Genomic DNA, 27,582 nt, shown 5'->3' on the forward strand with positions numbered 1-27,582 from the left:
ATGTTTTGGGTACAATTTAAAGCCCCACCCTGAATTGTTACTCTTCTTTTCTTTCCAAAAGTTGGACATTTTTCCCATGGATTTTATTGGGACAAAAATAGAAACTAAATGTATAATCTATCAGTAGTATACTTTACTTACAACTTTTCCTTGACAGATTTGGCAGTTACGTATTTTTTTTTATTTTTTTTGGTTATTCTTAATATTTTAATAATATACTTTATAAAAGTCCAAAGTTAATCAGTATCTATTACCTCCCTCCAAATATTAAAAAGGTCTTACAATACGAATTCTAAATGTCTCCCGCCCATGTCCATACTGTTGTTATCAAGTATTTGTGTTCCATCTTGTTTTAAAACTCAAATAAATTATTTTTAATTGTAAAATTTGCATAGCATAAGCTTTACCATTTTAACCATCTTTAAATGTATATTTCTATGGCATGAAGCATATTCTTATTGTAATACAATGTAAATTGGCACAGCCACTATGAAAAATAGTATAGAGGCTCCACAAAAATTTAAAAGTAGAACATCATATGATCCAGCAAGCCCACTTCTGGGTATATATCCAAAGGAAGTGAAAACAGTATACCAAAGAGATACTTCACTCTTAAGTTCACTGCAGCATTATAACCTAGGTATAGAAACAATCTACTGTCCATCAATGGATGAATCAATAAAGAAGATATGAGGGGTGTGTATATATATATAAAAAGAAATTTTAATACACCATGAGAAAGAAGGAAATCCTGCCATTTACCACAACTTGGTTAGAATTTTAGAGCATTATGTTAACTGAAATAAGTCAGAGAAAGACAATAATAATAAAAAGTTGAATTCATAGAAGCAATGTAGAAAAGTGGTTGCCAGGGGGTGGAGGATCAGAGAAATAGGAAGAGGTTGATAAAGTGGTAAAAACTTTTCATATATAAGATAAATAACATCTGAGGATCTAATGCAAAACTTGATGACTATAGTTGATCACACTATATTATATAATTGAAAAAAAAAGAAACCTCAGCCTCTGTTTTCAACTTTAACTTTATTCAAGGTTAAGCAAGGAATTTTTAACTATCTTAACTTATTTGCACACCATAATGGGAAGCAATGAAGTAAAATGATTAAGAATTTGAAGAGACTTCCTAGGTTTAAATTCAGGTTCCACAAATTATTGGCTTAACTTCTTTATGGTTTAGATATCTCCATTTTCAAACAGAAACAGTAATAATGAATACCTCATAGGGTTACTGTGAACATTCAGTGAAATAAAGCATCAAAAATCACTTAGAAGAGTTATTGGTTCTAAACATGTGGTGTGTAAACAATATGCTATGTAAGGCAGTAGAAGGATGGTTCATGGAACATGTTTTGCAAATGGGAAATAATCTAAAAGGCCATTAATGGTGAAATGATAACATTTCCATTTCATGCACATATCCATGCTATGGAATACTAGATGGCATTAGTAAAAATTAGGTAGATCTACTTGGGCTAATATGTAACAATCTAAGTGAAAACTGCAAGTTACCATTAATAGTGTATATGTTATGACTACATCAGTGCAAAAAATATCACAAAATAACCATCTAAAACACCCAAATTTATGTCTTATATTTGAATGTGTGTATATGTGTATGTATACAGAGATAGAGAAATGTATACATACGTAATTTTCTTAAATGATGATTACCTTTCATTAGGGAAATACTGTGTTGAATATTCTAAAGCATGATTTATTTTCTATAATATATTTTCTATATTGTATTTATGTATAATCTGGGAACATCCATAGGACTTTGTATGTGCTTTTTTATAACATTTACCAACTACTACTATGTGCTGAAATAATATATGTATATATAATTTTATTTATTATAATATATAAAAATATAAATATAATATACTTTCTATATAAAAAGATCTATCTATCTATATATAATATCTATATAATATCCCTCATTGTTCTAACAGTTTAAGCAAATACAGGATAAAATTTATGCCTGGTCTCATATATTATCCTTCACAATACAGTAGTTTGCATATGATCAGTGCTCAACTAATAGTTCTTCGATAAATATTTTAAATTATTGTATTACTATGTATAAAAGGCATGAGATTAAAAATATATATTATGAACAACTACATGGAAAAGTATAATCATTTGCATCATCCAGCAATCTGATTTTTAAATTACATCATGAATACTCATTTGTCTCAAGAAATAGTCTTTCATTTAAGATTATTTCAAAAAACTTTTCCCTCACAGAAATTCCACAAACAAGACCTATACGCACAAAGTTAGAATTGTTTTCCTTACATCTAACTATGCAAACTTAAGGAAAATAATTTAGAGCTCAAAAAAAACCTCATATTATTTTGTTTTCTTTGCTTTTTGCATTTTTTTCAGACTTGGGATGTAGCTTTGTCATGGACTGCTAGAGCATGTGGGAAAAAATGTGTGTTTCAGCATAATATTCATTTAGAAGAACTAAAAATGGTCCATCCTAAATTTAATGGTATTGGTGAAAATATATTGGTTGGCCCTGAAAATGAATTTACTGCAAGTAGTGCTAACGGAAGTTGGTATGCAGAGAAGACAAAGTACTATTTTGAAAATGACAGTTGCTCTGATGACTGTTTTAATTATATACAGGTATTTAATTTTTATATGATTCAGTAGACTCATTAACTGCTTTACTACTAACTTTTTATTATGTTCAATTTTATAAATAAACTCAAGTGGTAAAATTATTTCTAATAGAATCAAAATTCAACTCAGTCCTAAATTTTCAAAATATCTGTAATTCCATCTACTATGTAAACCGTACAATTATAACATTCCTTTAAGTATAGTAAATCTAATCTCCTTACCCAAAGATGAAAGGTGCCTTATTAAAAACAATGCACACTGTAACAGAAAGAAAATAGAACATGAAACTTACTTTTAAGTTATTGACCATAAGCATAAATAAAGGACTTGATTATTTTTCACACAGATCAGTACATATACTACTATATAACTGACTAAAACATTTCAAATGGAAATTAATAGTATTATTTCCCTCCTCCATGCCTAACAATCCACCCTTACACTTTATATTCCAAGAATACTGAACCTTGTGATTTCCTGTATATACATTTATTATTTCACATATCACATTGTTTTATAATCTGTTTGAATATTATATTACACTGAGTGCAGGAAACTTGTCTTTTCATCCATATATTCTCAACACGTGGGATTATTTAGGTCTTCAATACATATTTGCATCAGAAATCAAGGAATTATTGAGTGAACTTCCAAGCTTTTAAAAAAGATTTTAATTTTTCAATCAGTAGGCTCTGATGCCATGTTTTATGTAAAATCTTGGAATTTTTTCATGTTGAACTCATGTATTTGTGTTCCATCAAATGAATCATGTTCCAATTTTTTTCATCAGTTCTTTCTTCTTCCTGAAAGTTCTAGTGGTTTTCCATTGTCTACTCATATCAAAGCCAGCAATACTCTCAGTAAACTAAGCAAGTAGACTCCCTGACCTAGTCCTCTATTTTTTTAATCCTTAAACCTGGTATTCTAGATATTTGTGCTTCCTGTATTTGGTCTGCCTAACTTCACTTCAACTGTCGCAGACATTCTATTCTCTATTCTTTTAAAGCATCACTTCATTTCTGTAAGAGTCATACTTTTAAAACCACTAAGACTTGGGATAAAGAAAAAAGGAAAACAAAAATGGTTTTTCTCTCTTCCACAGAGGTTAATTAAACAAGTACTTTTTTGTCACTTGTAGGTATGAGAAATACTACAGCCATACTGTGAATTTCTGGAATATCATTTTTCTCATATTTTCACTCCAATTCAAGATCTGTTTTTCCTTTTATAGAAACCTGCTCTTTAATTCATTTTTGAAACAAAAGGCCCTCACTCTTTATTATTTTATAGTGGAACTTCCTTAACAATAAAAAAAGAAATTACAGTAGCATTCAGTTACTCTGTCTTCTTGTATCACCTTTCCTTCCCTTCTGTAATCTTAGTGTCTTTCTTTTTCTGCCTTCTACTCACAACTTCCATTCTTACAAAACCTTTTCTCTTCTTTTTTCCCTGTTTCTCTCTGCCGATAACCTAGAATTCTCAGATTCAACAAGAGGTTGAAAATTGATTCAAGCACGTGTGCCCTCTCTTGGCCCTAAAGCAATATTCTGAACCAGGGTTTCCCAACCTCTTTATCTGAAGAATACAGTATTGGTAGAACCTAATAAAGTGTTTCTCTAAATACAGTTTTAGAAATGCTTCCTTAAATCAATAATAATTCTCTACCTGCATCCAAATGAAGAATAGTTCATATTTCTTGAATTGTTTGCTTAAGAGTTCTATGTGAATATAACATATTATGGTTTATAAATGGCAGAGTAAATGTTTAGAATTAAATTTTATAATTTACTTGAAAATTTTATTTTAGCTTGTTTGGGACAAATCTTACAAAATTGGTTGTGCTGTTACACCATGTCCAAGAATTGGACATATTAAACATGCAGCAATTTTCATATGCAACTATGCACCAGGGTAAGTTACTTTAAATTTTAAAAAATATAAAAATAAATGGGGAATTTTTCAAGGTTAACTTTTTCTAATTTTCAATATATTCTTCTAAATGTCTTGGTGAACTATAAAAGATGAATGTAAGGTATTAATTGAAGACTTTATTTTAAAATACTTTCAATTCCAAAATGAAATGTCATAATTTAGAATACTGATTTTATATATAGACTAGCCAAGTATTAACTTCCCAAAGGAATTTTAGCTTTAGCGTTTTTTTCATAATATTTAGCCTAACTAGTATAGGATTTAAATTATTCAAAATGGTTTGTCCCATATTTGCAGCAAATGTCAAAAGAATATAGATGTGTTGAAATACACATTGTAAGATTTGTTTCAGGAGTACATCAGTTTTGGAACCAGAAGGGCATTTTTAATAGACTATCCTTTGGAGGTTGCATTTTTAATTGGACTAAACTTGTACATATAAGTAACATTAATAACTTAGAGATGGAAGATGACTTAAGAAGTCTTCTAGTCAAGCTATCTATATGAACCTTGAATTCTCTCCACTTACCATGTGATCATTTACCCAGTACCTGAACACCTTCTTATGATGGGAAATAAAAATCTTTCAAAATAGCCTCCATCTGTGGAGAGCTGTTGAAGTCTCAACTTTTCTTACAGATTATTATGGTACTATAATTAATATTACTAAAATATCCAACTGAGAAAATATTCTAATCTATATGTCAAGTAAACAGTAAAAACTGACTACATGTCAAGATTGAGAAAGAATTTCTCCAAGAAAAATACTTCTGGGACTAAACCAAAAAGAAAAAAGAAAAAACCCGACATGGATTACTGATTGTATTCCTTTAGGTAGGGATGACAATAGAACTATAATATTCAAATTAGCCTCAAAAGCCCTTTCCTGATGGAAGCCTTACTGACTTTGAATATAAGCATGCAAAACAGGTTTGGCATGTAAAGCCACTGCACAAGTTTTTAGGCTTCCTTTCATTTTAGACTAGAAGCCTTGGGATGATACTTATTACATGGAGAAACTTTTGAAAGTTAACTACTGATTGGTATTGAAAATTCAAGCAGAAAACTGGGCACTGGCATGTGTGAAGGGGGAAGAGGTTCTTCTGGGGCACTTCTTTTCATTTATGTGCTCAAGATCTATGTATAAGGCTCTGATCTATCTACTAATGGGACTAAAAAAGGCTGACCATGTTTATTTTACAATCTTAGAAAGGAGATAAACAATAAAGTTAACATAAATAAATAATTTTTAATAAGATAATGGAATATGCCATTAATAACAAGATAAGCCTATAGGGTATAACTAGTATGGAATATACAGAGGGTAGTTGCAAAAAGACATGGTGGTATTTGAACTGAAAGCCAGATGATAAGAAGATGGCTAAAGGCTATTTCAGGTAGAAATAAGAGCATGTATAACAGCTCTGATCTGGGAATGAGTTTTAGCATGTTTGAGAAATGAATAACTATGGTTAGAGGCTGTTAGAAGAATTCAGTTCAATGTAATTAGAGGACTTAAGTCCCCATTTTCTTGCTGTTTCTCAGCCAGGGTTGCTCTCAGCATCTAGAGGCTCCCCATGTTCCTTGACACGAGGCTTCCACCACCTTCAGGTCAGCAAAGGCTCATCTGATCCTTCTCATGCTTCAAATCTCTGACTTGTGCGACCAGGCAGAGAAAACTCTCTCTGCTTTTAATGTGTCCAACTGATCGCATCAAGTTCCCCTGGATAATTACCCTATTTTAAGCTGACCTGTGCCACATATTATAACCTAATCGTGGAAGTAAAGCCCATCATACTCATTGTCCTGGAAATTATGCAAAGCATATACCAGGGATGAGGGATCCTGTGGTCCATCTTAGAATTCTGTTTTCCACAGTGTGGAAACTGTGAGGAAATGTCCGAGTCTGGATATATTATGAAGGTAGAGCTAATAATACCAGTTGATGGATTTGACTTTTAGGGGTAAGTAGAATATAATAATCTAGGAGAAACCTGTATCTTTAATATGAACAACTGGGTGAATAATGATACCGTTAACTCAGATAGGGAAGAGTAGGAGATATATTTTATATTTGGACATACCAGGTAGAAATATAAAAGTGTAAATTATAAATGAATCATGAGAAAGAACAAGCTATTTGAAGGTCTGTGATAGGTTTCTAACTAGAGGGAACTGCTGGCATACAGGCCCTGAGGTAAAGATGAGTTACAGTCCTGAGTGAGATCACTTAATGAGGGAGTGATTAAGGAGACTTGATTTAAGTACTAAGTCCTAGAGCACCACAATGTTTGACTTTAAGCAAAGGAGTGGCAAAGAAGAATGAAAAGAGGCAAAGGAAGGAAACCAAAACAATGCTGGTAAGATTACTTGCAAATCAAATGAGTCAAGATGCCCAGAATAGTTAACTGTACAATGCTCCTGAAAGACTGAGAAAAGGGAGGAAGGAGAAATGACAGTCCCATTTGAAAGGATGAGGGTATTTGATGACCTTAGTAACAGTAGTGAATGCAGGGGTATCCCGTGACTATAATGATAAGGTGAAGCTACTGGTTGTTAGGATTATTCTTCTTTTCCCTAACCTGTCCCTTAGGCTTCTTTGTCTTGAAATTTCTATCAACTGTTATTTTCTATCAACTCTTTCAATGAAATATTGGCAAGTCTACTTGTGAAGAATCTAGGTTGGAACATCCATTAGTCAACTGAATCTAAGTTTTATTTGATATGCACTCGATACAGGCAGTATTAGCTATCTTTCTTAAGCGTAGTTGGTAGAAAAATCAATCCACCACAATATTATGAAATACAGAGTAGAAATGAAAATAGGAGAGATAAATTGAAAATTAGAAAGAGTGCTGGGCTAAATGGTGGCCCCCAAAAGATATACCAAGGTCCTAATTTGCAGAACCTGTGAATATTAACTTACATGGCAAGAGTGAATATTAATATTGCCTTATGTGGCAAAATACATGGTTAAGATAAGGATCTTGAGAGGAGGAGCTTATCCTGGATTACTCAGGTTGGCCCTAAATGCAGTCACATGTATCCTCATAACAGAGAGGGAGAGGGAGATTCAGCACTAGGCCCACAGAAAAATAGGAGGCAATGTGACCATGGAGGAAGACGTTGGAGTGATATATCCACAAACCAAGGAACCCCTGGAGCCCACAGAAGCTGGGAAAGCCAAGGAGTTCACCCTCTGAGCCTTCGGAGGGAGCACAGTGCTGTCAACATCCTGATCTGGGACAGCAGCCCTCCAGAACTGAGAAAATAAACTTCTGTTGTTTTAAACCCCCCATTTTATGGTAATCGGTTGAAGTAGCCACAGGAAACTAACATGGGATTGAAAGATAAAATATATTTGGCTATGAAGAAAATATGAAAAATGACAACCTTGAAAAATTTTCTCAACAGAAAACAAAATATTTATGAAAAAGAAAGGAAATATGTGGGACAGATACATCTACAAATAGGTGTGCCTGAAACACAGAAGAATAAAGGGAACAAAAGTAATCAAAGAAAAGAAAAAATGTTCCTAATCTATAAAGATACTCATATTAAGATTGACAGTTTATAATGTAATAGAAAAAGTGAACTGAAACAGTATTTACATATACCATTTTCTTGTCATTATTTTTGAATTTCAAAGGTAAGTACTCACACATTTCTAAGGAAAATAAAACAAAATAAAATGAAACAGATTAGCTTTGGATTTAGGTATTGAAAAGGATATAATCAAACAGAATTTAAGCTTAAATGGTAGGTAATTTTATTAACTGAGTTAGGAAAAGATGTATGGTGGAGGATAAAGGATTTGCCTATTTTGGACATGTTGTATCTGTAGGTGACTGCAGGACCTTTTATTTAATTAAATATATGTTTGTAATAGGTGCACCAGACACTGACTACATAATAGAATTCCAAATTTTTTATATGACACTTACCCTGAAAACACTTGTAGTCTGCTGGAAAAGAAGTATGTCAAAAAAAAAAAAGGCAACATTAACCAAATACGCAGACATATATATATATATTTTAAATAAAAAGAGTTGTGGTAAAAGCTGGTATGAAATCATAGAAGCAATTAGTCTGGATATACATTCAGAGGATATCAGCTTTGATGCATAGAAACTGTATATTAAAGAGGAAAAATAGGCCAGTGGGGAAAGTAAGAGATCTAGGACTGAGGAAAATGAAAATAGATTGATTCTAAGGCTGGAAGCTTGAAAGAAGTAAATGATAATGTCAAGAAGTATTTAGTAAGGAAAATTTTCTTTATTTAATAGTTAAGGAATACTGAGTGACAGGTGGTACCATTTTCTTGAACTGACAGCTAGAATAGATTTTCCAACATCCCTACAAGTTTGGTAGGGCCTGTGATTAAGCTAAGGCCAGTGGAACAGAAGCCACTTCCAGGCATGGTCTTTAAAAACTTTCTGTGTGATCCTTCACACTCTTGGTCTTCCCTCATGTGCTGGCTGCATACAGAGGATCTGATGGAGGATTCAGATGTCCTAGAGAGTGGAAGAGCTGCAGGAGGAAATGAGCCAGTGCCGCAGAATAACTGCATGGAAGAAAGTTCTTTCATCACTGCCAACACCCATACTGGACCATGGATTGGATTCTACTTATCATAGCATGGAAACTGGGAGGAAAGGTCAGTTCAGAATATAGTCTGAAGATGGAGCTAACAATACCTGCTTATGGATTTAGCTTTATGAGTGAATGGAATGAAATATACCTATGCTTTTAGTCTGAGCAGCTGGATAAATGGTGATAGCATTCAATCAAATAGGGAAAACTTGCAGAGGAGCAGAGCTTGAGTGAAGATCAAGTGCTCTGTTTCAGATACATTGGGTAGAGAAATAAATGTGGGAAATGTAAATGAATCATGAGAAGGAGCTAGTCAGATGAAGGTCTAGGATAGGTTTCTAAGGAGTGGAAACTGCACGTATAAAAACCCTGGTGCAGAAATGAATCACAATTCTGAATAAGATGACCTTGTGAGAAAATAAGTATGGAAAAGGGAACAGAAGAGACTTAAGGACTAGGTGCTACATCACTACAATGTTTCAGCTTCAGGCAAAGGATCTAGCAAAGGAGTAAGAAGAGGGGCTATTGAGGTAAGAGAGAAACCAGAACTGTGCTGGATTATTTTAAAAATAACATTTAGACTTACTGTCTCATCAGTCTCTTTTTATTATATATGAAGTTGCTCTTTCCATGCTTTTATGCATACTAATGTTTATGATTCAATGATATATTGTCATCATTTTAGACATTTTGAATAGTTTAAATACATAAAATGCAAACAATGCAAATAACTCATTTGAAGTGATGACAATGGAAGAACTATGACAAATCCACAAATGTGTGGTGACAACCATATACATTCATTGCCTGGCCCACTGTGATTTTATGATACCGTAAGTGTTAAGACATATCTCAATTTCATAGATATTAAAATATGAAAAGATGTTTATCATTGAGTTATGAAATGCAGTATATAACTGAAGGAAAGAAAAGATTTACAAAGCAATAGGTATCATTACTATGTAAGATAAAGGAAAAACATGTTATATAAAATAATATTTTATTCAGTTAAGTATGACATTCTAATCTATTTTGTATTTAAAATATTGCAGCATATTTGATTTTATGACCTACTAATAGCTCATGACTTGCATTTTGAAAAATATTACCCATTTAGTATACTGTATGTAGATGTTTGGCAATGAAGAGAAAGAAATACAGTTGAGTGTAGAGTTGAGTGAAAGCTGTTTTTTATAATTTTTATAAGAAACATTAGACATTTCTAACTTACTGCTACACATTAACTATGAGCTAAAGAAAGCCATCAATAAATAGAGAGTTTTAGAATATGGGGGAAGAATTGAAAGAGCAAGTTCTATTTGGAAAAGGTGAGAGGAGAGAATTATAAGAGAAATATAGAGAAATTCCTAACAGTGAATTTTTTTCTATTTCTGCTTGGTAGAGCTCATGAGGGTTTAATATTGATATTTCAAAAGGAGAATATTTTTGGATTCATTTATTTATTCTTTCTCATTCCTTTGTTTTCTGTTTTATTCCTTTGAGATATTCAATCTCCCAAGTATTTTTAGGGGGAAGGTCTGTTATATGGTGCTGCCTTGGTTAAGATAAACAACATTCTTTTACCTTTAATCCTACTTAATATTGAAGATATTAAAATTATGATTTTTACTGGACCTCTGATTACCATTTTTTCTGGATTTTATGACCTTGCATGATATATAGATTCTTTGTCATTGCTTCCTATGGATTATTATTTTAGGTCATTTTAATAAAATATGTTTAATACTTGATACATATTCATGATAAAAAAATTCAAAGGTACCAAGAAGAAAGTAATATGTCCATCCCTGTCTTACAGTTATCCTCTCCAATATTTTATCCTCAAAGATATACTCTGTGCATATACAAAAGTATCTCTATCTGCATGTATGCGTGTTTCCATAATTCAAATGGAACACACTATACGTCCTGTGGTTTTCTTTAACTTTTTTACTTAACTGTATGCACTTGAAGTCTTTTGATTTGGGTACATGAAAAGTTCCCAGATTCCTTTAAAGACTTTCACTGTGGCTTTTTTTTTAGATGTGCAAAAGTTTATTTAAACAGAGCTCTCCTTTTGATAGACATATAGGCTATTTTATTACTTTTATTACAAAAAGTAATTATCCAGGTGGACATGTAGTTTTCACATGATTTCGTATCTGTACCATGATTTCATAGTCATGGAATTACTAGGTGAGAGAGCAAGTGTGCTTTTAACTTGGGTGGGTATTACTGAATATCTGTTCATCATGGTCACACCATTTTCTGTTACAAAATATTTCTTATATCAACATATGAGAGGCTCTTTTTATAATTCCCTTGCTAACATAATATATTTTCAAGCATTTTGCCATTTATTGCTTATGAGTTCAGTATGTTTTTAATTTTCATCTCCTATTTTATAAATTTAGGTACTTTTTTGTAAGTTTCAAAAAAACTTGTGTTTCATTTTCTGGGACCTGACTGTTCCAATATGTTCACTATTTTTCTCTTAAGTTATTAGACATTTCTTTTTAAATTGTAGGAGTGTTTTATATAGCAAGAAAATTAGTTCTTTCATATACTGTAATTACAAATACTTTCTCAGTTTGATGTTTAAATTTTGACTTTATTTATAATGCAATTTATTTTTGCCAAATAGAATTATTTTGTTTAACTGTAGGAAGAAATGTATCAACACTTTTTTCATGGGTTTTGAGGTTTTGTGTCATATTTAGACAAGCATTCCCAAAATGTTACCCCACATTCTCTTCTAGCAATTCTTAACTTTTTTTAACTTCTAAATATTTGATCCACTTTGCTTCTGAAAATTATATAAGATGGTATAAAAATTAGTTTCCTGCTTTAAATAACCATAAAAACTGGACTAAACATAAGATAACTTGTTTCTGGCATTAGTAAACTGTCAGTGCAAGACTATGATCTTTACAAATAGAGAAGAACTCAGTGTGAACCCTACATTTGCCTTGGTTTTCTTTTCAAGAGCATTCTCCAAGCCATGGCTAGAGAAACAGAATCCAAACAAAGAATGTGTATTTTCTGGGCAAAAGAAGTATTTGTGCTTACTATGTGTAGGCATCTGGTATTTGGGACTAGCATCCCAAAGAGGAGCAGATCTACAAAGAAGAAACCCCAACAGCCTATGTAAAAACTCTCCATGGGTCTTTGGCCAACTCCTGAGCAGCACATCTCAAGGCAGTCTTCTGGAGGGGTTAGGTGGGAACATTTGCTTGGAGGCTGAAAAGTAGCACAGAGATTTCAGAAGTTACATGATGCTGAGGACACAGAGTTGCAGTTTGGGCCCAGCCAAAATGAAGACATGTTGGTAAACAGCCTGAGGCATTACCAAACAGAGCATAATAATCCAGAAAATATGTGTGTATTTTATTACATAAAAATTTAAAACCAATTTATGGCTGAAGAAATATAGATATAGCCAAAGAAAAAATAATATACTGGGAAAATAAATTTGTGGAATATATGGCAAAGTTAGTCTCCTTAATTTATAAAGAATTCATGCAAATCAGAAAGAAAAAGAGAAACAACTCAAGAGAATAATGTGCTGAAGATATGAAGAGGTCATTTACTGCAAAGAAAATAAAATGGTCATTAATCATATGGAAAGGTATTTAATCTTACTGATAATTCAAGTAATTCAGGTAAAACAAATATAACTGACTACTTTCCACTCATCTATTTGAGAATATAGAAAAGCTTCACTGATACATATGAAAGGAAAATAAATTTATACAATCTTTCTGGATTTGGCAATGTTAACAACATTTAAAATATACTTACCTGTTAATCTTATAATCTCCTGATTAGGATTTCATCTTATCAATATCCTCACAAAAGCTGTTTAACAAATAAACAGAAGGATACACACTGGAGTATGTTTTAATACTGTGAAATTGAAATTGAAAAAAAATGACTCCAGGAGTAGGAGCCTGAGTGACTAATTTACTGTACATTGTTATGTAATCATTGAAAAGACTGGGTCTTCTCCATGTACCAATATGGAAAGGTCTCGCTTATTAGGTGAAAAAGTAAGATGCAGGAAAATAATAAGATTGGTTTGCTTTGTTATAGCAGCTGGCATTACCAGAAAATGTAGAGATTTAGTAAGATAGAAGTGGGAAATTTCAGTTTGGTGGGTAGCTCTACTTCACTAGTCATTTCAGACCCAGGTTACTCCCAACTTGTTTATTTACCATTCCCTGAGAGCAAGGTCTTATCTTCACGGTCAAATCCAAGTCACAGATACAAGGAGTTCAAGTACATAGAAAGAGAAAAGAAACACATTGTCAGCATGACTAGCTCAATGCACCAGGTGGGAAGTGATGAACATCAGTACTGCTTCCATTCCATTGGATATCAAATTGATCATACGGTCATATCTGAGTTGCAAGAGAAGTTGGTAAATGTAGTGAGGCTAGCTGTTAGTGTGCCAAGCTAAAATGCTGTTATTCCAGTGTTTCAAGAGATATTTAAATTGAAAGCTAGCAGTCTCTATCACAAATATATAAGTACTGAAAATTTCTGTGTAAAACATTTTATTCTGGAAGGAATAAGAAGGTCTTAACAGAATTTATCTTTGGAAGACAGATGGGAAGTTGACGACAGAGACATTTTCCCTATAAGGTTGCCCTTTTCTGCTTCCTCCTTTCTACCAATACTTACAAATGTTACACATGTATTACTTTTGTTTGTTTATTTATTTTTCTTCCACAAAGGATATCTGGATTGAGATTGGAGATGTAAGACATTTTTAGGAGGTATGAAAGAAAGGAAGTAGTCAAGGGAGTTTCTCAGATTTGTGATTCAGGCATGAAGGATATTGTCATCAACTGAAAGTTTTGGGAGGGAATATGATGAGTTCTACTTTGAACATAATGAATTTGACTTGGTTGTGAAATACTTTGAGATGCTTAGTAAGCAGGTAATTGTATGGGTCAGAAGCTCATGAGTGAGTCACTACATAGAACAAATATTTGGAGTGCCAGAATACATGTGGTAATTGAAACCATGGGAGTAGATGGGATTGCTTCATGAAACAGTATAGAGTGAGAAGAGAAGAGGACCTCTGGAATGTCATGCCAATATGTAAGGGCTGTTATGGGAAGATAAAGTGGGAGGCAGGACCCAAGAAAGGGGCCAGACAAGGAGGAGAAAAAAACAGAAGAGTGTGCTATTATAGGAGGCAGGATATTTTTAGAAGAAAGAAAGAATTCAAAATTTCAAATTCTAAGAAGTCAAATACAATTAGGACTTATAAATAACAGATTTAAAGAGAAGTTAATTGATAAACATAGGAAGAGTTGTTTTTATGGAGTAGTGGAAATTGATTGGGATGAATTGACATTTTGCTGTTGTTTTTATTTTGTTTCTAAACTGAGGAACGTAAACATATTTAAATATTAAACTGAATGATCGAATACAGAAATACAGAATAAAACTAATTATTTATAAAGAATAAAAGCAGAGTATACAAGATATAATTAAAGATGAAAGTTCCTTGAGAAGATAGAAGGATATTAAAGAGACTAGCCTTAGAAAAGGAGGAGCACAGATCTTCAGTTATATTAGAAAGGAAGAAAAGAGTAAGTGTATTTGTCATAGTGACAGGAAATTTCTCAAGTTACCATCTAAAGGTTATATTATGTTTCTCTGTGAGGTAGGACAGATCATGTCCTGAGTAAAAAGTGGAAGACAGTGAAGCTGGAATTTTGAGGATTGCGAAGGTCTGAAATAGTTATTATGGAAAATGAGAGGAAGCTGACTGGGGACCCACAGAAAGATTTTTCCCCAGCAACATCTAGCAGCCCTAAACAGACAGTGAGATTCCTTTCTTTTTTCCAGCACTGGGGTTTTGTCAGGTGAATATAAAGGAAAATAGTGCAGAAGAGGATGTCTGTTAGCTAAAAATTATGCAAAGCCATAGACCTAAACTGGACAGAGGAAACAGCAGAATGGGAAGGGAGAAAAGAGGAAAGTGAATAGACTTGCAGTGCCCATGAAATTAATGGACAAATGTGGCAGGAGTCAACAGTGAGCAGCCTGGAGGGACAGGAGGCTGCAGTCATTGAGTGGAGTTGTGATGCGTTCAGAGATGAAGCTGTTTTAGGGGATACCAAGATGCAGGGTATGGCCTCAAAGAGACTATTATGGAGTATTGGGAAGTTTTGTGATGGTGAAGGCATCCAGTAACAAGAGAGTCCAAGTTATTGGATGAATCATCCATAAGCATATTATAATCATCTAGGTCCCATATTCTGGGACCATGACACAATTTTAACTGAGAAGGGAGATGGAGAGTCAGGTGCCAAAGTAAATAAAGAGGCATAATCAGAAGGAAATCATATCTTGGAGAGGATTAGAGAATGGCACAGCTAAATAATGTTAAAGAAGCTTTATCTATGTTTAACTTGGGTCCCTAGTCCTTTAGGTGCAAGATGTGGAAGTGAAAGGAGGAGATGTGACCAACTGAGTTTTACCGAAAGTGATAAAGTAAGGCAGCTTTGCACAGACAGCAATAATTTGAAGCAAATAAATAAATAAATAACAGGATCTATGCTTTCTTTGACCTTGAACAAGACCAGAAAGTAGTCAGGGAGTTTTTGACAAAAACAAATATTAGATGTATAGGAAGAACCAGATAGGATCTCTAAAAGATAATGTTGCTTCCTGCTTATTGCATTGTATTTTTCTCTAGCTTATTGGGATAGATTCTTTAAATCTTCTTGGCAAACCTGTAGATGCCCAGATATGGACCAGAAGTCACCGTTGTGGTATTCCTCAACGATACATGGAGATAGTGAATGTAAAGGAGGTTCTTGCAGGTGGTTTCAATTTTCTGGCTGTAGGAGACAGAAAATCAGTATCTGTTTGATGTGCTCTAGTCTGTGTTCTATGAACAGTATATAGACTCCTGAGTTTGCACATGGAGAAATTTGAAGAGAAATCTGCCTATACAAAATTGTAATGGTTTGATAGTGAAATCAGAGAAGTAATATATGATTTGCAAATAACTACAAACCTCTGGATGTCCCGGATGCACTGGAAAGCTCCTCATTTAAGGATACCAGCCACCTTATTGGTTATCACCCAAAACTTGGAATATGATTCAGAAATTTGATATTCAGGTTTTTGAATATGTATTTCTTAGGTCTGGCCATTCTTCCAGATGGCCTAATGTGGCCTAACCATGGATTTATATGCCTAATATTTGTTTTTATAACTTCCAACTACAAACTGAATAAATGAAGAATCCTATTTAAATTACCAGGATTACTGACCTTCCCCTCACTCAACAATATATTTTCCCTATCTATCTTCCCTATCTTTATTATCTTAAAACCTTTATATAGTTTTCTTGACTCATCTCTACTTTTGGTCTTTTTCTTACTTAGCTCTGCACACTTAGTGCAATAATTTGTCTTTTCTCCTCTCTGTACAGTGGATTAAACCAATTTTGTAAAATCCCATTTAAATTTACTTGCTTGTTTATATATTTATGTATTTTTTATTTAAACCTCTAAGTGATCCATGCACCTGGGTTTTTGAAACAATAGGAATTTCAGGATTTTTCAAACTCTTCAGAAAATTAATATGTCATTTCTACAGAACTGTTAATATATTTATGCCAACAGGAGAGCAATTAATAATAAAACATTCTATAACATCCATTTTAAAGGGAAATTTTGCTACAAACTAAAATTAAAGCAGCTTTAAAACTCTCTCATTTAAAGTACAGTGTTCTGTTTCAAGGATATGGGAATTCGTTTCAGAAGTGGCTTTTCTGGGGGGAAAATGGGGACAATTTCCTCTCAAATTTGAGTACTTCCTTGAATCCATTCTTTATTAAATCACCTTTATAAATTAATGAAAAAATGGGCAACTCTATTACTTAAATAACATACAAAATTTGAAACATTTTCTAACTAAGTGTTTTCTGCTTTTTTTGTAGAGGGACTCTGTCCAGAAGGCCTTATAAGCCAGGAATATTTAGTACTCAGTGTAGCAGATATGACAGATGCACAGATTTTCTATGCAGTAAGATAAAGAAAATAACTTAAACATGAAAAAATCCATAATGCATTGTATAAGAAAAATGAATTGTTGAACAATACTTTTTCATTATCCTGTTGATATCATTCCTTTGATCAGAATGGATTATTGTATTATCAAAATAGTTTAAAAGAGTATCATCTTTACATTTTTCTAGACCACACAGCCTTTTCTGCCCTCTAGAACCCCTATTCCTGCCCCTAGGGACATACCAGGATGTCTGAAAGAAGCACAGGGAGCTAGCAGTTATAACCTGAAAAAGGTTCACAGTTAAGCCCTGACATAGCAACCTGTTTGAAAAGGACTGCTCTAAAGGATAAAATATTCCATAATATTCATAAAGAGAAAGAAGTAAGGCAGCAACTTTTAACAGCCTTTTCTTTAAGTTTTTCCATACAATTACTCAAAAGATAAAAGTACAAAATATGCTTGATTAAATTTGTCTTCTATTTTTTTCCCAACATAAGAGCATATAATCCAAAAGTATAACTACCCCTGGAATTTATGTTGCTTAGAGGAATGTAGTAGGGGATAAATATAGACAGTGACTAAGGACCACATTATGTGTTTGTGTTGAAGAAATGAGTGGGCAGTTTCACCCTAATGCCAAAGGTGGGGTGAATCCACCCTAACATTTCTGCCCTTGCTTCACTTGAATCAGGATGCAAAGTCTTGCTTTTCCTATTCCCATTTTCTTTCTCTTCCAGAGAAATTCAGTCCTAAAACCATTAAATAAGTCAGAACAAGGCAGTCATCCATACACAGAGGAGTCACATTTGACATGTTAGATCCTAAGCAGGTTGACAAGGGACCCATACACTCTGCAGTGGACATAGGGAGATGGCCCAAGCAGGGTGAGCACAGTGTCCACATGGGGGTATGGCCTTGTGTGGAAGTTAGAGGCTTCATGGAATAAGTTCAGTGTCCATGCTTGAGCTCAGGCTTAGAATGTCAGAGATCAGGATGAAGGGATGTCCATGCAGGGATGGCTCAGGGTGAGGTGTCTCAGCCTGTATTAGGTGAGGAGAGCATCAATACGTGGTGGGAAAGAGATGCCTGGCATAGAGTATCAGCATCTGAGCAGGTGAGGAAGGCATCCTTGGAGGTCTGGTACTGGTTGTTGGAGCCCAAGCTGAAGAAGGAGAGGATTCTCACAGAGGGGTGGCTTGGCAAGAGGTATTAAAACTTAAGCAGGAAAAGAGGCCTCCGTGTTTAGGGACAACTTCACATGAGATGCTGGAGTCCAAACTAGATGAAGTCTTTAATGTGGAGTAGGTGTCCTGGCTTGGGAAATATCAAAGTCCTAGTGGAGTAAGGAGGGATTCCGTACATTGGAGAAACTCGGAGCTGTGTTTCAGAGTCTGAGCAGGGTGGGAGGGGTTCAAGTGGAGGATCAACCTGTAGGTTGCCCAATTGAATCTGAATTTCAGATAAAAAATATTTTTAGTATATCTCAAATATTGCATGGGATATACACATCAAAAAAAAAAGATTTGTTGTTTTCTGAAATTTTTTTTAACAAGACAGCAGATACGTCTGTTTGCTAAATCTGGCAACTCAGTCAGCCTGGTATGTGGAAAGAAGAAAACAAGCATGAATTTTGTCACAAATTGGAATTAGAAATATTAGGACATAGGGATTTCAATAAACATAGATGTGAATATTTGATTATGTATGTGTATTTCCTAGTTCTGAGATGGCCTTGGATCAGTGGTTCCCCTGCCCCCAAAGCAGTGAGCACAACTAGCACCCAGATCATGGTTTTTCTAAATTCTAGCTTTCACTTAAAGGAATCAGGGCTTATCAGACAAAGGCTGGAGTCCAGAGCTGGGGCAGGAGAAATAGAAAACAAACCCAGAGCATATTTAATGCGAAGCAAGGAAGCACTGAAAGACTCATGGGGACATGAAAAGAACACAGAAGCCACTTTAAAGGGCTGTCACTGGTCAAACCTGGGATAATTTGAGCACCAAAATAATAATAATAATCAATATAAATTAATAAGTGAGTAAATTAAAAATTTGATGGGAAAAGTGTATTCACATAATTCCAAAGTAACTCTTTATAAAAATGCTTAATTACTAAGTGGGAAAGAGTGACTTAACCATGGAGCAGTCAGGAAGACACCACCCTAATAACATGGTCAAAGTGGAATGGAAAAATCAAAACCAGAATCCTGCACCCCTGAGAGAAAGCAATGAGAAGAGCATAACATTGCATCCGTGGTATTCTTACCAAATATGTATAACCTAGTCCAATCACAAAAGCTCATGAATATTGTATAAAGAATGAAGAACTGTCCCAGTCTGAAGAAAATATACATGAAAAGTAAATGTTATGCATAATTCTAAACATGATTCTTTTGCCCTACAGAACACTATAAACACACCTGGGAAAAACTGAGTGAGGTCCAAAGAGTAGTTGGTAGGAATTGCAATGATGTTAATTTCCTGATTTTGATGGTTGTATTATTGTTATGTAGAAGAAAGTCCTTATTTGTAAGAAATACTAAGTTTACTCTGGGATGATGACTTACCAGATTGACAAATTGCATTGAAATTATTCAAAATAAAAGTTATTTGTACTGTACTGCAGCTTTTTTGTAAGAGGGATTCTTTAAAATTTTTTTAAATGTCTTTAAAAAAATGCAAAATCTAAGGAAAGCAAATCAGTTTGAAGATTCCTGTTATAGTTAAGGAGTGAGATGAGGTTCATACTGGAGTATTTGTAAGAGAAATGGAGATGATGATGCAAATTTGATTAATATTTATGGAGCAAAATTAGCAAGTCTTAGAGATCAATTTGACATAGTGGTGAGAAGAAAAGAGTCTAATATAAATACCAGGTTTGGGGTTTTGGGTGACTACGGGTGCAATTGTTTGAGATAGAATTATATGAAGAGAAGAAGCTGTGGAAAATAGACAATGGGTCCACTTTTGATCATAATTAACTTTAAACACCCATTTAACATCTGAGCAGATAAGACCAGTAAGCTTAAGGTACAGATCAGGGCTGTATTTCTGAGTCATTAGCATATAGATAAGGCTAGAATTATATATATAAAATAAGGAAGAACTCACCCAGGCACAATGCATAGGAAGAGAAGAATAGTACATCAAGAATGGAATCCTAGGAAAAATCAAACAGAAATAATGAAAGACAATGAAGAAACAGAGAGGGACAAGAAGAAGCTGGCACCCTAGTGAACCCTTTCATTGAAGTATGCTCACTGAATTCGCAATATGATGACCATTAGTGACCTGAGAGAAGTTTCAGAGCAATAGCGGAGTGACAATCAGATTTTCACAGGTTGAAAATGAAAGGAAAGTCGAAACATGTTTCTGTCAAGAAGCTTGGTTGAGAATTTCCAGTTTAAAATAGCATTCTACTGTCAGGTTCCAACAAAGCCTCTCCTAGTTTTATTAGCATTAAAATGCTAATAAAAAGTCTTCCACTTAGTATCAACAAATTGACAAATCAACAATTATTTATTTAGTGGTAACTTTGTGCCTGTCATTGCACCATGCAGGGCAAAATGATAGATATACTTCCTGCCCTCTTTGAACTTATAGTCTAGCTAAGAAGAAAACTGTTATTTCAAAATTATACTTGTTTAAAGTTCTATGAATTTTAATATTAATGTTTGGAGCTCTTGTAAGTGGCATTTTTAAATTTTTTTATTTTTCATCTGTCAATTGGAATGTGGAAACCTTACCATCATTTGGATCCCTTTACAGTTTCCCATATATCCTATAATTATCCTCTATATTATATCTACATGCTTTGGAAATGTCACCAATGCTATACTTTTTTATTTCAACTCTCAAATATATTTTAAGTAACACAACAGAAGATTAGTCTATTATATTTACCCAAATAATCTATTATATTTACCATTTAGTGGCTCTCCTTTCATTCCTGATATTCCAAGTTCTTCTACTATTATTTACCCTCTATATGAATTGCCTTAGGATTCCTCCAGTTGAAAATGTTTATATTCTTTATTTTTGAAGATTATTTTTCTTGGATATAGAATTATTTCTTAACAGTTCTTTCCTTTTAGCACTTCAAAAATATTGTGCCTATTTCTTTTGGCTCTATAGTTTCTGATGAGAAATCCATAGTCATTTAACTCCTCATTAACATATAGGTAATGTTATTTTGCTCTGATTTTTTTCAAGATTTTATATTTTTTGTCTTTGATTTTCAGCAGTTTGATTATAATGTGTCTGAACATAGATTTCATGGGTTTATTCTGTTTGATGTATACTCAGCTTCTTGAATCTGTAGGTTTGTATTTTTTCAGAACTTGAGGTGTGTGTTTTTCCAAACTTGAGAACTTTTCAGTCATTATTTCTTTATATATATATTTTAGTACCACATTCTCTTCTCCTTCTGGGACTCTAATGACATCAATGTTAGACTTTTTGTTACTGTCCTACATGTTTCCTAAGGGTCTCTTCATTTTTTAAAAAAGTCTTTGCTCTCTCTGCCTTTCAGGTTGGATCATTTCCATTTGCTCTCTTGTTTTTATGTTTGCAGTCTCTTACCTTTGTCATCTCTCTTTTACTATTGAGCTCTTCCAGTGAGTTAGATTTTTTCCTTCTTTAAATTTTTTTAATTGAGGTGTAGTTGATATACAATATTATATTGGTTTCAAGTATACAACACAGTGGTTCAACAGTTACACACATTATTAAATCTTCACCCCAACTAGTGCAGTTACTGTCAACATAGAAGATGTTACAGAGCTAGTGACTATATTCTCCATGTTGCCCTTCCATCCCCGGGACCAACTTACATTATGATTGACATTTTTGTTCCTCTTTATCCTCCTCACCCTTCCCACTCCCTCATCCCAACCCCTCCTCCATGGTAACAACCCTTACTTCTCAATGTCTATGAGTCTACTGCTATATTATTCATTTTGTTTTGTTTTGTTTTTAGATTCCACATGTAAGTGAAATCAAATGATTATTTGTCTTTTTCCACCTGGCTTATTTCATTTAGCATAGTACCCTCTAGATCCATCCATGTTGTCACAAATGACAGGATTCCTTTATTTTTAATGACTGAATAATATTCCATTGTGTATATGTACCACTTCTTCTTTATCCATTCATCTATTGATGGGCACTTTGGTTGCTTCCACAAGTTGGCTATTGTAAATAATGTGGCAATAAACATTGGGATGCATATATTTTTCAAATCAGAAATTTTGTTTCCTTCATGTAAATTGCTAGTAGTGGAGTTACTCAGTCATATGATATTTCTATTTTTAGTTTTTTGAGGAACCTTCATACTGTTTTCCATAGTGACTGCACTGATTTACATTCCTACCAACAGTGTAGGAGGATTCCCTTTTCTCCACATCCTTGCCAACACTTGTTTGTCTTTTGGATAGTGGCCATTCTGACTGGCATGAGGTGACATCTCATTGTGGTTTTGATTTGTATTTCTCTGATGATTAGTGATGTGGAGCATCTTTTCATGTGCCTGCTGGCCATCTGTATTTCTTCTTTGGAGAAGTATCTGTTCAGGTCCTCTGCCCATATTTCAATTGGGTTATTGTTTCTTTGGCATTGAGGCATATGAGTTCTTTATATATTTTGGATGTTAACCCCTTATCAGATAAATCATTTATGAATATATTCTTCCACACTGTTAAGTTGTTTTTGTTTTTTGTTTTTTGTTGTTGTTGTTGAGACCCTGAAGCAGACAACCTAGCCAAGCCATGCCTAGACTCCTCATCACAGAAACTGTGATATAATATATGTGTGTTGCTTTAAGTTGTTAAGTTTTTGGTAATTTGTGAAACAGCATAGAAAATGAAACAAAATACCACTGAAAAAGACGGACCCATGATCTATATGAGAAACTCAAAAAAAGAAAAACAAACAAATGGCAAAAGAAAAATGCTCATCAGAATAATACTGCCATGGAACAGATAAAAAAATGAGAACAGAAAAGCCATCTTTAAAAAAACTTAATAAAGCAACTTAAAATAACAGATCAAAGCAAAGAAACTGAGGTCAAGGAAGATGTGGCAAGACAACAGAAGATGAAACCACTAACAGAACATAGGAAAACCTTAAAAGGAAAAAGTAAAACCATTACAAAGGCGAAGATCACATTGAAAATAGCACAAAGAACCAAAAAGGCTGGGAAAAACAGTAAAGGATATGTCATGACTGAGAAATACTAACAAGGAATTTAAAAGATTAAGAAAAATTATAAATAAGCACTGATAAATCAGGTTTAATGTATAAATACTTGGATGCCTCAAGATGCCAAAATAGTAGAACAGAAAATAAAGCTACAGATAGATGTATAGATATTTAAGGAAATAATTAAAAAAGCTTCAGAAATACTTTCTTTAATAATTAAAGGGCATATTATGGAAAGTAAATTGGTGCAGTCACTATGGAAAACAGTTAGGGGGCATCACCTAAAACTAAAAATAGAGCTGTCCCAGGATAGAACAATTTTGCTTCTGGAAATTTATCTGAAGAAAACAAAAGCACTAGCTCTAAAAGATATTGATACCTCCCTGTTCACTGCAGCATTATTTACAATAGTCAAGATAGGGAAACCACTTAAGTGTCCATCAGTGGATGGCTGGATAAAAACAAAATGTGGTATATATGTGAAATGTAATACTATTCAACCATAAAAAAGAATGAAATCTTGCCATTTGCAACAGGGATGGGCCTTAAGGGAATTATGCTAATAAATGAAATAAGACAGAGAAAGAGAAATACCATTTGATCTCACTTGTATATGAAATCCCCCCCCAAAGAAATCGAGCTTGCAGATACAGAAAACAAATCAGTGGCTGCCAGAGTTGGGGTTTTGACAAAATGGATGAAAAGAGTCAAAGGTACAAATTTCCACTGAGCTATAGAATAAGTAATCCTTAAGGATGTAATATATAGCATGAAGACTATAGTATCTACAGTATTGTGTGTGTGTGTGTGTTGTATATTTGAAAGTTATTAAGAGAGTAGATCTTAAAAGTTTTCATCCCAAGAAAAATATTTGAAACTATGTGGTGACAGATGTTAACTAGACTTATTGTGCTGATCATTTCACACTATATACAAATGCTGAGTCATTACATGTACACCTGAAATATAATGTTATATATTAATTATACCTCAGTTTAAAAACAAGTAAAATAAAAACAACCTTGTAAAGAAAAAAATTTAAAAAGCTCATACTATGTGCCAGGAAAAAGCAACACAATATAGTCCCCATTTGAACATTGCCTAGTGAGTTAGAGGAAAAGAAATCCTTTAAATATCCAAGCAAAAATGTGAAATAACTCACTAGAGAGTTTAATGTTTCTGGGTTTAGTCAGGAAAACATCTACTCTAAGTATTCCGACAATTTAGTATTCAACATAGGAAATACAGCTTCCATGAATGCCGTAAACTGTAGGGCAGCATAGAACAGAAAATTTGCCATGAAAAGGCAGTTAATTATGGTCTAAAAGTCAGAGAAAAAGACATTGAAGACCTCTTAACCTCAAACACCAACAAGTGTTTCATAAAAAGCAGCTATCAAAAGATTTCCAGTAAATTGCTGCAATTTTCAAGAACCTTTGAGAAAGCTCCTACTAATCATCTCAGTGTTCAGCAGCTAAGCAGATGGTTTCCCATTCTACCAAGAAGCCACTGTCAATCTCACATTCATTCAGGTCTCTGGCTAAGTCACGTCTGAGAATAGTGGTCTCCACTTCTCTTAAGTCTTCCAAATGTCACTTGCACTCCTGTCATTGGAAAACGCTAACCTGAAGCAGCTATGCAGAGAAAGGAATTCACAGAAAGGTAGGTAGTTCCCAGTTTCAGCTCTGCAATACAGAATCAGCTTTACACTGGTGTGATAGTAACTGCTGCTTGGCAATTGACAATCCTGCCTAGGGTGAAAATTCAGGCTGGTGTCAAACAATAACAGGCATTGCTCAGGGACAGTGGAGGGATCCTAAATAGACCTTAATGCAAGAGGTGTCAACCAAGAACTTGTATACAGCCAAATCTATTATTCAAGTATAAGCAAATAGGCAAATATTGTGGAAACATGCAGTAACTTGTGGTGTATAGTTCTCATGAGCACTTCCTGAAAAAACTCCTAGAGGATGACTTTCATGACAAAGGAGAGAGGACTGGCAAAATAAAAAGCTGCACTGAAAGAAATATCCATAAGCCTTGAATCTTAACTGACTGATGAAGACTAAAACAAATCTGAATATATAATTACAAAAAATGTAAATAAAAATAAATTGTGGCAATATGCAAATGATGTAATTAGTGAAACTTGGGAGGAGAAGAGAGAGGTGGAAAAATGTGCTTAATTTCCACATCTTTTATACCCACAGGTCAAAATATATTATTTAAGGCTGATAAATCAATCAATAGAGATGCAAGTAAATATAAATGTGTTTAAATATTTAATCAAATGCAAAAGTATAAGAAGAATATAATCAATGAAATTTAGTGATGAGAAATGAAGAAAAATGCCAAGAGGAAACATACTGACTGCATCATTGCTCATACTATCATCAATAGATGCACATACACAGAATGAAGTACAGAAAATATAAACTACATAGTAAAAGATTTTTTAAAAGGAGCCCTAAAATAGAAATCATACATAAAATATGAAGTAATAAATAAGGCCAAGCTCAAAAACCTAAAGTAGCCTCAAAGATCCAATAGTAGTTAGTGATTTTTAAGTTTTCCTCTAAGGGTAGTGTGATTGCAAAATAAAACCCCTGGTTGCCACTGTGTGTGAGAATTAATTTATTCTCCCACTCTCCTTCCTAGTGGAACCCAGGAATGATTATCTAATCTTGGAAAAGAAATTTATTTCCTGAAAAGTATTGTGATAACATTGGACTAGATAGAAAAAACAATTCCAGGCCATAAAGTTGATTTTGCCATTCAGGAAATGAAGAGCAACTGAAAACTTTTGAAAATACTAATTGAATGAGGAAAGTGAGTAGATTCAGATCAATTTGGAATGATCTAGGGGGAGAAATAAGAGATGAAAATAAGGGATGTTATTGAATCCTAGAATATTGCAGCTGGAACAGTCTTTAGAGGGCAGAAGTGAAGTGACTTATAGGTGATACAATTATTCAGAGATAGAATTACACTAGAGTCCACATGTCTTCACTTCTATACTTCCATGCTCTCTCAAGCCGACCAGGCTGACTATTCCTAAAAAAGAATATCTTGTTCTTTATGACTGGCTACTGGTTGGAGGGGGGACATCAAAGATGATGGGATTATGCCTAAGAATTAGGAGAATGATGTCATTATTATTGGAAAAATTATCCTATTTTTTAGAGAAAGAAAAAATTTTATGTAAATCTTTATGGACTTTCTTTTTCTTTCCAGGTAATGCAGATCATGATGAAACCATATGTATACATTGTTGCTTTTTATTTCTTGAACGATTTAATTACATTGTGTGAAATCGAGCTTTCAGTTGCTCCTTTATTTACAGATTACCGATTTTGGTATCCAAGATGGGGAGTGCCCCGGCCAGTTGTGTGTGATCCACTGTGCATATTTGTAATCTTACCGAGAATGATGTGTTTTTCAATATGTACCATAATTGTATTGCTAATACAGTCTCAGTTTCCAAATACATTATTGGAACAACAGTTAGTATATGCCTCTGGGGTAGCTGAAGGGAAGCCAGAACATGAAGAGATAGAGGTAGAGCTGGAGGAAGACGTGGGAAAGGAGGAGGACATACTGGAGGAAGAGGATGAGGAAGAGGAAGAGGCACAGTGAAGAGGAAGGGAGGAGGTTGAGGAGAAGAGGCAGCACAAGATTTATCATAGGATAGACCAACAAAAAAAGGCAAAAAAATGTAAAAAATAAAACACTGAGCTTTAAGAAGAAAGACTGGCCACACCACTATTGCAATACCTTTTGTTTCTTTCTCTTTCCCATACTTATTCAACACATTTAAGTTTAAAAAACAAAGACACAAATTAAAACATGTATTTTAAAGTAAGTATTGAAAGACAAGCTCTTGAAACACTAAGATCAAATAAAGATGTGATGATAAAAATACTGAAAAAGATTGACCAGTCTAATTAACCTTAAGGTTTCACGATGTCATCCTGATAAAGGAGGGAATTACCATTTTCTAAATATGTTTCTATCTCTGTGGTTTAAATATTTTTAAATTAGTTAATAAGTTTCTTGAGCATTAGGATCATACATGTGAGGTGGGCAAAACAATTCCAAATTCAGAACATTTAACAACTTTGGATTTCGTTGTTTTTATCATTGCTAGTATAGATGTTACTGGTAGTGG

The 27,582-nt window shown here is 33.8% G+C and overlaps 1 protein-coding gene across 1 annotated transcript; it reads left to right on the forward strand.

Moving 5' to 3' along the window:
* GLIPR1L2 (GLIPR1 like 2) lies at nt 1-27,140 on the forward strand. Its single transcript, XM_073214278.1, is given in 6 exon segments — nt 1-9; nt 2,410-2,655; nt 4,460-4,563; nt 17,147-17,232; nt 26,649-26,675; nt 26,758-27,140. Coding segments are annotated over 6 exon segments (855 nt in total).
* Nucleotides 27,141-27,582: the final 442 nt, after the last annotated feature.

This window comes from Manis javanica, chromosome 10, assembly GCF_040802235.1.
Source record: "Manis javanica isolate MJ-LG chromosome 10, MJ_LKY, whole genome shotgun sequence".
Lineage (NCBI taxonomy): Eukaryota > Metazoa > Chordata > Mammalia > Pholidota > Manidae > Manis > Manis javanica.